At 41.8% G+C, this 12929-nt stretch overlaps 1 protein-coding gene across 1 annotated transcript in view; it reads left to right on the forward strand.

The window, feature by feature from the left end:
• LOC119316821 (U1 small nuclear ribonucleoprotein C-1-like) overlaps window positions 1-1594 on the forward strand; it is a 6273-nt gene extending 4679 nt beyond the window's left edge. Inside the window, exon 5 of the mRNA XM_037591217.1 lies at window positions 993-1594. Within this exon, the coding sequence (XP_037447114.1) occupies window positions 993-1273 (281 nt within the window). The 3' untranslated portion in view covers window positions 1274-1594. The remainder of the gene's footprint in view (window positions 1-992) is intronic.
• The last annotated feature ends 11335 nt before the right edge of the window (window positions 1595-12929 follow it).

The raw sequence follows: 12929 nt of genomic DNA on the forward strand, positions 1-12929 counted from the left end.
CAGCGGTAAAGATGTTGCCTTGTGATCATGAGGTCACGGGAACAGCCTCTTGCAGATATGTAGTGAAAAGCTGCATACAAAAGACCCAAAGTGGTCGAACCCTGCGCAAGCAGGAGCTACATGCACCTGACTGCTCTTTTTTTAGCGTAAACAATGTACTGCGCCTTTGTGATTCAGTGGTAATCAACATGTCCTTTTGTTGTTCTGTTGTTAAATGTTTAAACGCGTGCATCCAGTTTATTCATGATGCACTGATACTTCTTTAGTTTCATTATGTAATGATGCCATATAAGATCAGTTGCCACTTATCAGTCAAAAACAGAAAGCCACAAACACGGCTGTCATTCTTTGGCTGCAGACAAAGGAAAGCCACAAACACGACACAGCGGTAAAGCTGTTGCCTTGTAACCTGCTTGAGTTTGGAAAGAGCCTCTTGCAGAAATGTAGGGAAAGTCTGCATACAAAAGACCCAAAGTGGTCAGACTGGCTGCTCTTGTGTTTTTATCGTAAACAATTTACTGCGGCTTTGTGATTCAGAGTGGTAATCAACATGTCCTTCTGTTGCGCAACTGTTGCAACCAAATGTTTAGAGGCGCAATCCAGTTTATTCATGATGCACTTATACTTTAGTTTCATTATGTAATGCCACATAACATCAGTTGCCACTTATCAGTCAAACACAGAAAGCCACAAACACGGCTATCAATCTACAATTGAGTGCAGTCAAGGGAACTGCTCACTGTATCTTAGAAAAAAGGAAAAATTCATGTAGCTGTTCGTTATAAGAGTTGAATTTCTATTTTCAATAAAGCATTCAAACTTCTGAATTTCTTATCATTTGAAATAGTGATTGATTTGGTTTTCGCCCGGTTTTCCATTAATTAACCGGACAACTCTCTTCTTCTTAATTAATCGATGAGGCAAATCTTTTGCCTCCGTTTCGAAAAATAGTGATTGATAATCTTAAGTGACTATTTTCTACAAATGTTCAGGTTATCCTGGTGCTCCAACCATGCCGCAGCACGGGGGCCCTCCTGGTTCAATGCCTATGCAGGTGGCACCTCCCCCAAGGCCTCCGACACTACCACCTCCAACATCTGGGGCCCCAGGTGCACCCATGTCCAACAACGCATCACCTCCAGGTCCTCCACCGATGTATCAACCAAATCAACCACCAACTGCAGGCTCAACTTCTGGCGCTCCACCCCTGGCCCCAGCGGCCCCTCCACAGGCTGCATTCTCCTATGCACAATCGAATGAAGGCAACCACTGATCTGTTCCTTGGTGGTTATCAAATGAGATTCGAAGAACAGCCGTAACTTGGAAGTTGATGCTTCCTGCCTGTCTGTCTCCTGAATTTCGGAGGCAGTCTGTCTCTTGAAATTTGGAGAATTGTTAAGAAAGGCTTCCTGCAGTAGTATTTTTTGTATTTTAGGTGGTGTAACCTTTACTTCTTAATACACCGACTTCGTATTAGTTTCTTGCCCTTGAAACTTGATAATGGATATAACCCATGGATGGCGTACTTGATGTAGTACATATTTGTCATTAAAACAAATTTATTTGTTGAGATAACACTGGGCTCCTCTTGGCATGGTATCAGTTCACTTGGACGCTATTATCAATGCTACACTTTTACTCGTTTGATTTGCTCGATGTTAATGTGAATATTGGCTGTCAAACTTTCATGTTGACGAAAATTTAAATCTGGTTCGAAAATAACATACAAAGATCCACTTTGTTGACAGAGTTTTTGTCAGAAGTAATTAGCCACGTTTTTTTGAACAAGAACAGTTTTTATGCCATTAACAACATTTTACAGAGACCTCGCAAAAAAAAAACATTTTACAAAGAGTAGTGTGAAAGGTCTCACTTGACATGGCGAGAGCATCTCTCACAGTACAAGGTCATATGTCTGAAGAGACATTCAGAGAGTCACAAGCCTATTTTTAGTTTTGATCACTAACTTTGCTTGATGATGCGCTTTAACATTAAAACACCTGTGATACCCTGGTACTGATAAAAGATGGCGACGCTTGAATAGAAGCAATAATGGGCCTTATGTTCCAGCGACCTGTGTCTTTGAATATGGAACTCGTCACTGTTGCTGATGCAAATAGGTACTGTGGTTCTGAGATTTGAAAGTATCTACTATCATTGTGGCCAAGAGTAGGCCATATGCTTCAGCTTGGAGAGAAGATGACACCGGGGAAGACATGACCGAAACCTGTAGCTGCTGACAATGATCATTTCCTCCAAGTTGGATCATCACATCAATACTTGCTGGAGAATGTTGCATATTTGCCTCATTTGTCCAAGCGGCATCACAGAAGATTCCTTGACCTGCAACTAAAGATGGTGCTTGTATGATTATTGGATGTCGTACTACAACAGTTGTTGAGCATTGATTTTGTCATGACATCACCTCCTTAAGCTTTGGGCCTGTAAGATCGCATTCGTCACCAGGTATACCTGTGATGGTTGACAACATTTTCTACCAAATAGGGCATCATTTTGTGCTTTCCAAAGGCACCACAAGAAAGTGAATACACTAGTTACATTGATATGGGGATGAGCCGAATCCAATAAAACCTTAATCATTTGTGGAATGGAATGATTATGTTCAGTCAAAGCTTCTGTTCTAATATACCAAGGAGATGAGAACCAAGCAGCCTTTGAGAAAGGCCCTAGAAAAAGCATGTGCATTTCATCCTCTTGGTTGCAACATCTAGTACAATTATCACTAATGTGTTTCGAGAACTTACTTGCACGCTTACCCGTTAGAAGTGCTCGGTGAAGAAGTCTCCATGCGAAAGTTTGAACTCTTGGCTCCAGAGTTTGTCCCTCCAAACCTGATTGAGAAGATTTACAATCTGCTTTGGAACAGATTTTGGTCTCTGATTTGCTGGTAGTACTAGATTATTGAAGCAGTGCTTGTAGGCACTTTTCGAAGAGTGGTCACCTGTAGGGGTTAGTCTCCAAACCAACACATATTTTCTAGTAGTATTAACAATAGGGGTTTGTAGTATAGCTTGAGCAACATGAGGATGAAACAGAGCGTTGACAAGATGGATGTTCCAAACTTTCTGATTAGGAAACCAAATATCACTAAGAATAGCTGGATAAGAGTAAGGTGGTTGCTGGATTATAAGATTCTCATAAATATTTTGCCACTGGGAAAACCAAGGAGTACTCCATATGGAACTACTACCATCTACCAATTGATAAAAGGAGGCAGAAATGAGAAGAGGTCCGACCTTCAGGATAGCAGTCCAGAAGGCTGATTTGGAAACATTGTGTTTAACTCTCCAAATTGATGTGTCACTATGATACTTGGCCTTGAGGATAAGAGAGATGTAACTTTGGGGTTCCTTTGCTAATCTCCAAGCTGCTGACAGAATAAGACTTTGATTTATAGCATGTAGATTTCGAACACCTAAGCCACCTTTCTTCTTTTCAATACCTATATCAGCCCAAGCTCTTAGACATAAAACTCTTGTTGAAGGATTCTCTCTAACACCTGTCCACCAAAAGTTCCTAACATTGATACAACGAGGTGCTATACAAACGGTTTTTAACCCCTTTCCGTGACGGCGTTCTGAACCGTCGCCTAGTGAGTGACTGCAATAGGGGGGGGGGGATTCTTCCCACACGACCTAGAAACCGTCGGGGATATGCCCTCCTGGCACACACGCTCGGCAAAATGAGGTCGTGTGCGATCGGCGAGTGATCAAATACGGTTATACGTACAATTATGCTAAAAAATACAATTATACAAGCCAAATCATTTCCGGTCATAAGTACATCCTGTTGGGGAACGTAGTATTTCAAAAATATCCTACGAGCATGCAAGATCTATCCAGGAGAAGCATAGCAATGCGCGGGGAGAGTGTGTCCACGCATCCTCGTAGACCGAAAGCAGAAGCGTTTAGTAACGCGGTTGATGTAGTCGAACGTCTTCATGATCCAACCGATCAAGTGCCGAACGCACGACACCTCCGTCATCTGCACACGTTCAGCTCAGTGACGTCCCTCGTACTCTTGATCCAGCTGAGGCCGAGGGGGAGTTTCGTCAGCACGATGGCGTGTTGACGGTGGTGATGAAGTTACCAACGCAGGGCTTCGCCTAAGCACTACGACAATATGATCGAGGTGTAAAACTGTGTAGGGGGGCACCACACACGGCTAAAGATCAACTTGTGTGTCTTTGGGGTGCCCCCTGTCCACGTATATAAAGTAGGGGGGAGAGAAGGCCGGCCTAGGAGGGGCGCTCCTATAGGGGGGAGTCTAACTAGGATTCCCAATCCTAGTTGGAGTCCCCTTCCTTTTCCAAGAGGGGAGAGAGGGAAGGAGTAGGAGAGGGAGAAGGAAAGAGGGGGGAGCCGCCCCCTCCCTAGTCCAATTCGGACAAGCCCATGGAGGGGGGCCCTCCCCTTTTGGCCCTTCTCTCCTTTCCACTAAGGCCCATGAAGGCTCAATACTCCCCCCCCCCCGGCGAATTCCCGTAACTCTCCGGAACTCCGAAAAATACCCGAACCACTCAGAACCTTTTCGATGTCCGAATATAGCCTTCCAATATATCTACCTTTACGTCTTGACCATTTCAAGACTCCTCGTCATGTCTGTGATATCATCCGGGACTCCCAACAAACTTCGGTCATCAAATCACATAACTCATAATACAAATCGTCGTTGAACGTTAAGCGTGCGGACCCTACGGGTTCGAGAACTATGTAGATATGACCGAGACACATCTCCGGTCAATAACCAATAGCGGAACCTGGATGCTGATATTAGCTCCTACATATTCTATGAAGATCTTTATCGATCAAACCGCATAACAACATACGTTGTTCCCTTTGTCATCGGTATGTTACTTGCCCGAGATTCGATCGTCGGTATCATCATACCTAGTTCAATCTCGTTACCGGCAAGTCTCTTTACTCGTTTCGTAATGCATCATCCCGTGACTAACTCATTAGTCACATTGCTTGCAAGGCTTATAGTGATGTGCATTACCGACATGGCCCAAAGATACCTCACCGATACACGGAGTGACAAATTCTAATCTCGATCTATGCCAACCCAACAAACACCTTCGAAGACATCTGTAGAGCATCTTTATAATCACCCAGTTACGTTGTGACGTTTGATAGCACACAAGGTGTTCCTCCGCTATTCGGGAGTTGCATAATCTCATAGTCAGAGGAACATGTATAAGTCATGATGAAAGCAATAGCAATATAACTAAACGATCATTATGCTAAGCTAACGGATGGGTCTTGTCCATCACATCATTCTCTAATGATGTGATCCCGTTCATCAAATGACAACACATGTCTATGGTCAGGAAACATAACCATCTTTGATTAACGAGCTAGTCAAGTAGAGGCATACTAGGGACACTCTGTTTTGCCCATGTATTCACACATGTACTAAGTTTCCGGTTAATACAATTCTAGCATGAATAATAAACATTTATCATGATATAAGGAAATATAAATAACAACTTTATTATTGCCTCTAGGGCATATTTCCTTCAGTCTCCCACTTGCACTAGAGTCAATAATCTAGTTCACATCTCCATGTGATTTAACACCAATAGTTCACATCACCATGTGATTAGTTTACATCGCCATGTGACTAATACCCAAAGGGTTTTACTAGAGTCAATAATCTAGTTCACATCGCTATGTGATTAACACCCAAAGAGTACTAAGGTGTGATCATGTTTTGCTTGTGAGAGAAGCTTATTCAATGGGTCTGTCACATTCAGAGCCGTATGTATTTTGCAAAATTTCTATGTCTACTGTGCTCTGCATGGAGCTACTCTAGCTAATTGCTCCCACTTTCAATATGTATCTACATTGAGACTCAGAGTCATCCGGATTGGTGTAACAGCTTGCATCGGCGTAACTATTTATGACGAACTCTTTATCACCTCCATAACCGAGAAATATCTCCTTAGTTTTCTAAGGATAATTTTGACCGTTGTCAAGTGATCCACTCCTGGATCAATATCACACCCCCTTGCCAAACTCATGGCAAGGTACACAATAGGTTTGGTACACAACATAGCATACTTTATAGAACCTATGGCTGGGGCATAGGGAATGACTTTCATTCTCTTTCTATTTTCTGTCATGGTCGTGTTTTGAGTCTTACTCAACTTTACACCTTGTAATACACACAAGAATTGTTTGACTATTCCATTTTGAACTACTTCAAAAATCTTGTCAAGGTATGTACTCATTGAAAAATCTTATCAAGTGTCTTGATCTATCTCTATAGATCTTGATGCCCAATATGCAAGCAGCTTCACCGAGGTCTTTCTTTAAAAAACTCCTTTCAAACACTCCTTTATGCTTTCAAGAAAATTCTACATCATTTCTGATCAACAATATGTCATTCACATATACTTATCAGAAAGGCCGTAGTGCTCCCACCCAATTTCTTGTAAATACAGGCTTCACCGCAAGTCTTTATAAAACTATATGCTTTGATCAACTTATCAAAGCATATATTCCAACTTCGAGATGCTTGCACCAGTCCATAGATGGATCGCTGGAGCTTGCACATTTTGTTAGCACCTTTAGGATTGACAAAACCTTTTGGTTGTATCATATACAACTCTTATTTAATAAATCCATTAAGGAATGCAATTTTGATATCCATTTGTCAGATTTCATAAAATGCGGCAATTGCTAACATGATTCGGACAGACTTTAAGCATCGATACGAGTGAGAAAATCTCATAGTAGTCAACATCTTGAACTTGTAAAAACCCTTTTTGACAAGTCGATCTTTGTAGATAGTAACACTACTACCAGCGTCTGTCTTCCTCTTGAAGATCCATTTATTCTCAATGGCTCACCGATCATCAAGCAAGTCAATCAAAGTCCATACTTTGTTCTCATACATGGATCCCATCTCAGATTTCATGGCCTTAGACCATTTCGCGGAATCTGGGCTCATCATCGCTTCCTCATAGTTCGTAGGTTCGTCATGGTCTAGTACATGGCTTCCAGAACAGGATTACCGTACTACTCTGGTGCGTAACGTACTTTGGTTGACCTATGAGGTTCGGTAGTAACTTGATATGAAGTTTCATGATCATCATCATTAACTTCCTCACTAATTGGTGTAGGCATCACTGGAACTGATTTCTATGATGAACCATTTTCCAATTCGGGAGAAGGTACAACTACCTCATCAAGTTCTACTTTCCTCCCACTCACTTCTTTCGAGAGAAACTCCTTATCTAGAAAGGATCCACTCTTAGCAACAAAGATCTTGCCTTCGGATCTGTGATAGAAGGTGTACCCAACAGTTTCTTTTGGGTATCGTATGAAGACACACTTCTTCAATTTAGTTTTGATCTTATCAGGCTGAAACTTTTTCACATAAGCATCACAACCCCAAACTTTAAGAAATGACAGCTTAGGTTTCTTGTTAAACCACAGTTCATACGGTGTCGTCTCAACGGATTTTTAGACGGTGCCCTATTTAACGCGAATGCAGCTGTCTCTAATGCATAACCCCAAAACGATAGTAGTAATTCGGTAAGAGACATCATAGATCGCATCATATCTAATAAAGTACGGTTATGACGTTCGGACACACCATTATGCTGTGGTGTTCCATGTGGCATGAGTTTGTGAAACTATTACACATTGTTTTAATTGAAGGCCAAACTCATAACTCAAATATTCGCCTCTGCGATCAGATCATAGAAACTTTATTGTCTTGTTACGATGATTCTCTACTTCACTATGAAATTCTTTCAACTTTTCAAATGTTTCAGACTTGTGTTTCATCAAGTAGATATACCCATATCCGCTCAAATCATTTGTGAAGGTCAGAGAATAATGATACCCGCCGCGAGCCTTAACACTCATCAGACCGCATACATCGGTATGTATTATTTCTGATAAGTTAGTGGCTCGCTCCATTGTTTCGGAGAACAGAGTTTTAGTCATCTTGCCCATGAGGCATGGTTCGCAAGAATCAAGTGATTCCAAAAACCCATCAACATGGAGTTTCTTCATGCGCTTTACACCAATATGACCTAAACGACATTGCCACAAATATGTTGCACTATCATTATCAACTTTGCATCTTTTGGCATCAATATTATGAATATGTGTATCACTATGATCGAGATTCAGTAAACCATTCACCTTGGGTGTATGACCTCACAAGGTATTATTCATGTAAACAGAATAACAATTATTCTTTGACTTAAATGAATAACCGTATTGCAATAAACATGATCCAATCGTATTATGCTCAACGCAAACACCAAATAACATTTATTTTAGATTCAATACTAATCCGAAGGTAAAGGGAGTGTGCGATGGTGATCTTATCAACCTTGGAATCACTTCCAACACACATCGTCACCTTGCCCTCAACTAGTCTTTGTTCATTTTGTAACTCCAGTTTTGAGTTACTAATCATAGCAACTGAACCAGTATCAAATACACAGGGGCTACTATGAACACTAGTAAAGTACACATCAATAACATGTATATCATATATACTTTTGTTCACTTTGCCATCCTTCTTATCCGCCAAGTATTTGGGGCAGTTCTGCTTCCAGTGACCATTTCCTTCACAGTAGAAGCACTCAGTTTCAGGCTTGGGTCTAGCTTTGGGCTTCTTCATGGAGTGGCAACCTGGTTGTCATTCTTCTTGAAGTTCCCTTTCTGTCCCTTTCCCTTTTACTTGAAACTAGTGGTCTTGTCAACCATCAACATTTGATGCTTTTCTTGATTTCTACCTTCGTCGATTTCAGCATCACGAAGAGCTCGGGAATCATTTTCGTCATCCCTTGCATATTATAGTTCATCACGAAGTTCCAGTAACTTGGTTATAGTGACTAGAGAACTCTGTCAATCACCTTTTTATCTGGAAGATTAACTCCCACTTGATTCAAGCGATTGTATTACTCAGACAATCTGAGCACATGCTCACTGATTGAGCTATTCTCCTCCATCTTGTAGGCAAAATACTTGTCAGAGGTCTCATACCTCTCGACTCGGGCATGAGTCTGAAATACCAATTTCAGCTCTTGGAACATCTTATATGCTCTGTGGCATTCAAAACATTTTTGAAGTCCCGGTTCTAACCTGTGAAGCATGGCGCACTAAACTGTCAAGTAGTTATCATACCGAGCTTTGCTAAACGTTCATAACGTCTGTATCTGTGCTCCTGCAATAGGTCCGTCACCTAGCGGTGCATCAAGGACATAATTCTTCTGTGTATCAATGATGATAATCCTTAGATCACGGACCTAGTCCGCATCATTGCTATTATCATCTTTCAACATAGTTTTTCTCTAGGAACATATCAAAAATAAACGGGGACCTACATCGCGAGCTATTGATCTACAACATAGTTATGCAAATACTATCAGGACTAAGTTCATGATAAATTAAAGTTCAATTAATCATATTACTTAAGAACTCCCACTTAGATAGACATCCCTCTAGTCATCTAAATGATCACGTGATCCAAATCAACTAAACCATGTCCGATCATCACGTGAGATGGAGTAGATTTCAATGGTGAACATCACTATATTGATCATATCTACTATATGATTCACGTTCGACCTTCAGCCTCAGTGTTCCGAGGCCATATCTGCATATGCTAGGCTCGTCAAGTTTAACCCGAGTATTCTGCATGTGCAAAACTGGCTTGCACCCATTGTATGTGAACGTAGAGCTTATCACACCCGATCATCACGTGGTGTCTCAGCACGAAGAACTGTCGCAACGGTGCATACTCAGGGAGAACACTTACACTTTGAAATTTTAGTAAGGTATCATCTCATAATTCTACCGTCGTACTAAGAAAAATAGATGCATAAAAGATAAACATCACATGCAATCAAAATATGTGACATGATATGGCCATCATCATCTTGTGCCTTTGATCTCCATCTCCAAAGTACTGCCATGATCTCTACCGTCACCGGCATGACACCATGATCTCCATCATCTTGATCTTTATCAACGTCTCGTCACATGGTCATCTCGCCAACTATTGCTTTTGTAACTATTGCTATCGCATAGCAATAAAGTAAAGCAATTATATGGCGCTTGCATCTTATGCAATAAAGAGACAACCATAAGGCTCCTGCCAGATGCCGATAACTTTAAGAAAACATGATTATCTCATACAGCAATTTATATCTCATCACGTCTTGACCATATCACATCACAACATACCCTGCAAAAACAAGTTAGACGTCCTCTACTTTGTTGTTGCAAGTTTTATGTGGCTGCTACGGGCTTCTAGCAAGAACCGTTCTTACCTACACATCAAAACCACAACGGTTTTTCATCAAGTGTGTTGTTTTAACCTTCAACAAGGATCGGGCATAGTCAAACTCGATTCAACTAAAGCTAGAGAAACAGACACCCACTAGCCACCTATGTGCGAAGCACGACGGTAGAACCAGTCTCATGAACGCGGTCATGTAATGTCGGTCTGGGCCGCTTCATCCAACAATACCGCTGAATCAAATTATGACATGCTGGTAAGCAATATGACTATTATCACCCGCAACTCTTTGTGTTCTACTCGTGCATATAACATCTGTGCACAGACATGGCTCGGATGCCACTGTTGGGGAACATAGTATTTCAAAAATATCCTACGATCACGCAAGATCTATCTAGGAGAAGCATAGCAATGAGCGGGGAGAGTGTGTCCACGTACCCTCATAGACCGAAAGCGGAAGCATTTAGTAACACAGTTGATGTAGTCGAACGTCTTCGTGATCCCACTGATCAAGTACCGAACGCATGGCACCTCCACGATATGCACACGTTCAGCTTGGTGACGTCCCTCATACTCTTGATCCAGCTGAGGCCGAGGGTGAGTTTCGTCAGCACGACACCGTGTTGATGGTGATGATGAAGTTACCGATGCAGGGCTTCACCTAAGCACTACGACAATATGACCGAGGTGTAAAACTGTGGAGGGGGGCACCACACAAGGCTAAAGATCAACTTGTGTGTCTTTGGGGTGCCCCCTGCCCACGTATATAAAGGAGGGGGGAATAAGAGGCCAGCCTAGGAGGGGCGCGCCTATAGGGGGAGTCCAACTAGGATTCCCAATCCTAGTTGGAGTCCCCTTCCTTTTCCAAGAGGGGAGAGAGGGAAGGAGAAGGAGAGGGAGAAGGAAAGTGGGGGGCGCCGCCCCCTCCCTAGTCCAATTTAGACCAGCCCATGGGGGGGCCCTCCCCTTGTGGCCCTTCTCTTCTTTCAACTAAGGCCCATGAAGGCCCAATACTCCCCCCCGGCGAATTCCCGTAACTCTTCGGTACTCCGAAAAATACCCGAACCACTCAGAACCTTTCCGATGTTCGAATATAGCCTTCCAATATATCGATATTTACGTCTCGACCATTTCGAGACTCCTCGTCATGTCCGTGATCTCGTATGGGACACCCAACAAACTTCGGTCATCAAATCACATAACTTATAATACAAATCGTCATCAAACGTTAAGCGTCCGGACCCTACGCGTTCGAGAATTATGTAGACATGACCGAGACACATCTCCGGTCAATAACCAATAGCGGAACCTGGATGCTCATATTGGCTCCTACATATTCTACGAAGATCTTTATTGGTCAAACCGCGTAACAACATACATTGTTCCCTTTGTCATCGATATGTTACTTGCCCGAGATTCGATCGTCGGTATCATCATACCTAGTTCAATCTCGTTACCGGCAAGTCTCTTTACTTGTTCCGTTATGCATCATCCCGTGACTAACTCATTAGTCACATTGCTTGCAAGGCTTATAGTGATGTGCATTACCGAGAGGGCCCAAAGATACCTCTCCGATACACAGAGTGACAAATTCTAATCTCGATCTATGCCAACCCAAAAAACACCTTCAAAGAAATCTGTAGACCATCTTTATAATCACCCAGTTACATTGTGACGTTTGATAGCACACAAGGTGTTCCTTCGGTATTCGGGAGTTGCATAATCTCATAGTCAGAGGAACATGTATAAGTCATGATGAAAGCAATATCAATAAAACTAAATGATCATTATGCTAAGCTAGCGGATGGGTCTTGTCCATCACATCATTCTCTAATGATGTGCCCCGTTCATCAAATGACAACACATGTCTATGGTCAGGAAACATAACCATCTTTGATTAACGAGCTAGTCAAGTAGAGGCATACTAGGGACACTCTGTTTTGTCTATGTATTCACACATGTACTAAGTTTCCGGTTAATACAATTCTAGCATGAATAATAAACATTTATCATGATATAAGGAAATATAAATAACAACTTTATTATTGCCTCTAGGGCATATTTCCTTCACACCCCACACAGTCAGTCCCTCCTAAATGTTTCCGTTCGTATGTACATTCCACACAGTTAATACAAGGAATATGTTTCCGTTAGTATGTACATCCCATAGAGTTAATCCAAGAAGTACGTTTCCATTTGTATATACATCCCACACAGTCATTCCAAGGAAAATATTTTTGTTTGCAGGTACATCACACACAATTTTCCCCATTAAATCGTTTGTGATAGTGTTGCCATTGCACACGATATTAACAATTTTATCGTTTGTGTTATTGAATGCATCACACACGGTGCGTAGAAGAAACTGTGTGGCAAAGGCTGTCCATCACACACACTTTTTATGTGGTAAACGTTTGCGCTAGGTGGCCTAACACAAATAGTTTTCAGGAGGATGTCATGTGTGATTGTTCATCAATCCAACACGGTTTATTCCAAGAAATTGTGTGCATTGCCTGAGGTCATCGCCCACGGTGTTTTCTCACTAACCGTTTGCAACAAAAAACCCAATTAGCAGGCTAATTGCCCTATTATTAATAATACATTTATTAATCTAATTGACATTTCATATTAAGCACACA

Source organism: Triticum dicoccoides, chromosome 6A, assembly GCF_002162155.2.
Source record: "Triticum dicoccoides isolate Atlit2015 ecotype Zavitan chromosome 6A, WEW_v2.0, whole genome shotgun sequence".
NCBI lineage: Eukaryota > Viridiplantae > Streptophyta > Magnoliopsida > Poales > Poaceae > Triticum > Triticum dicoccoides.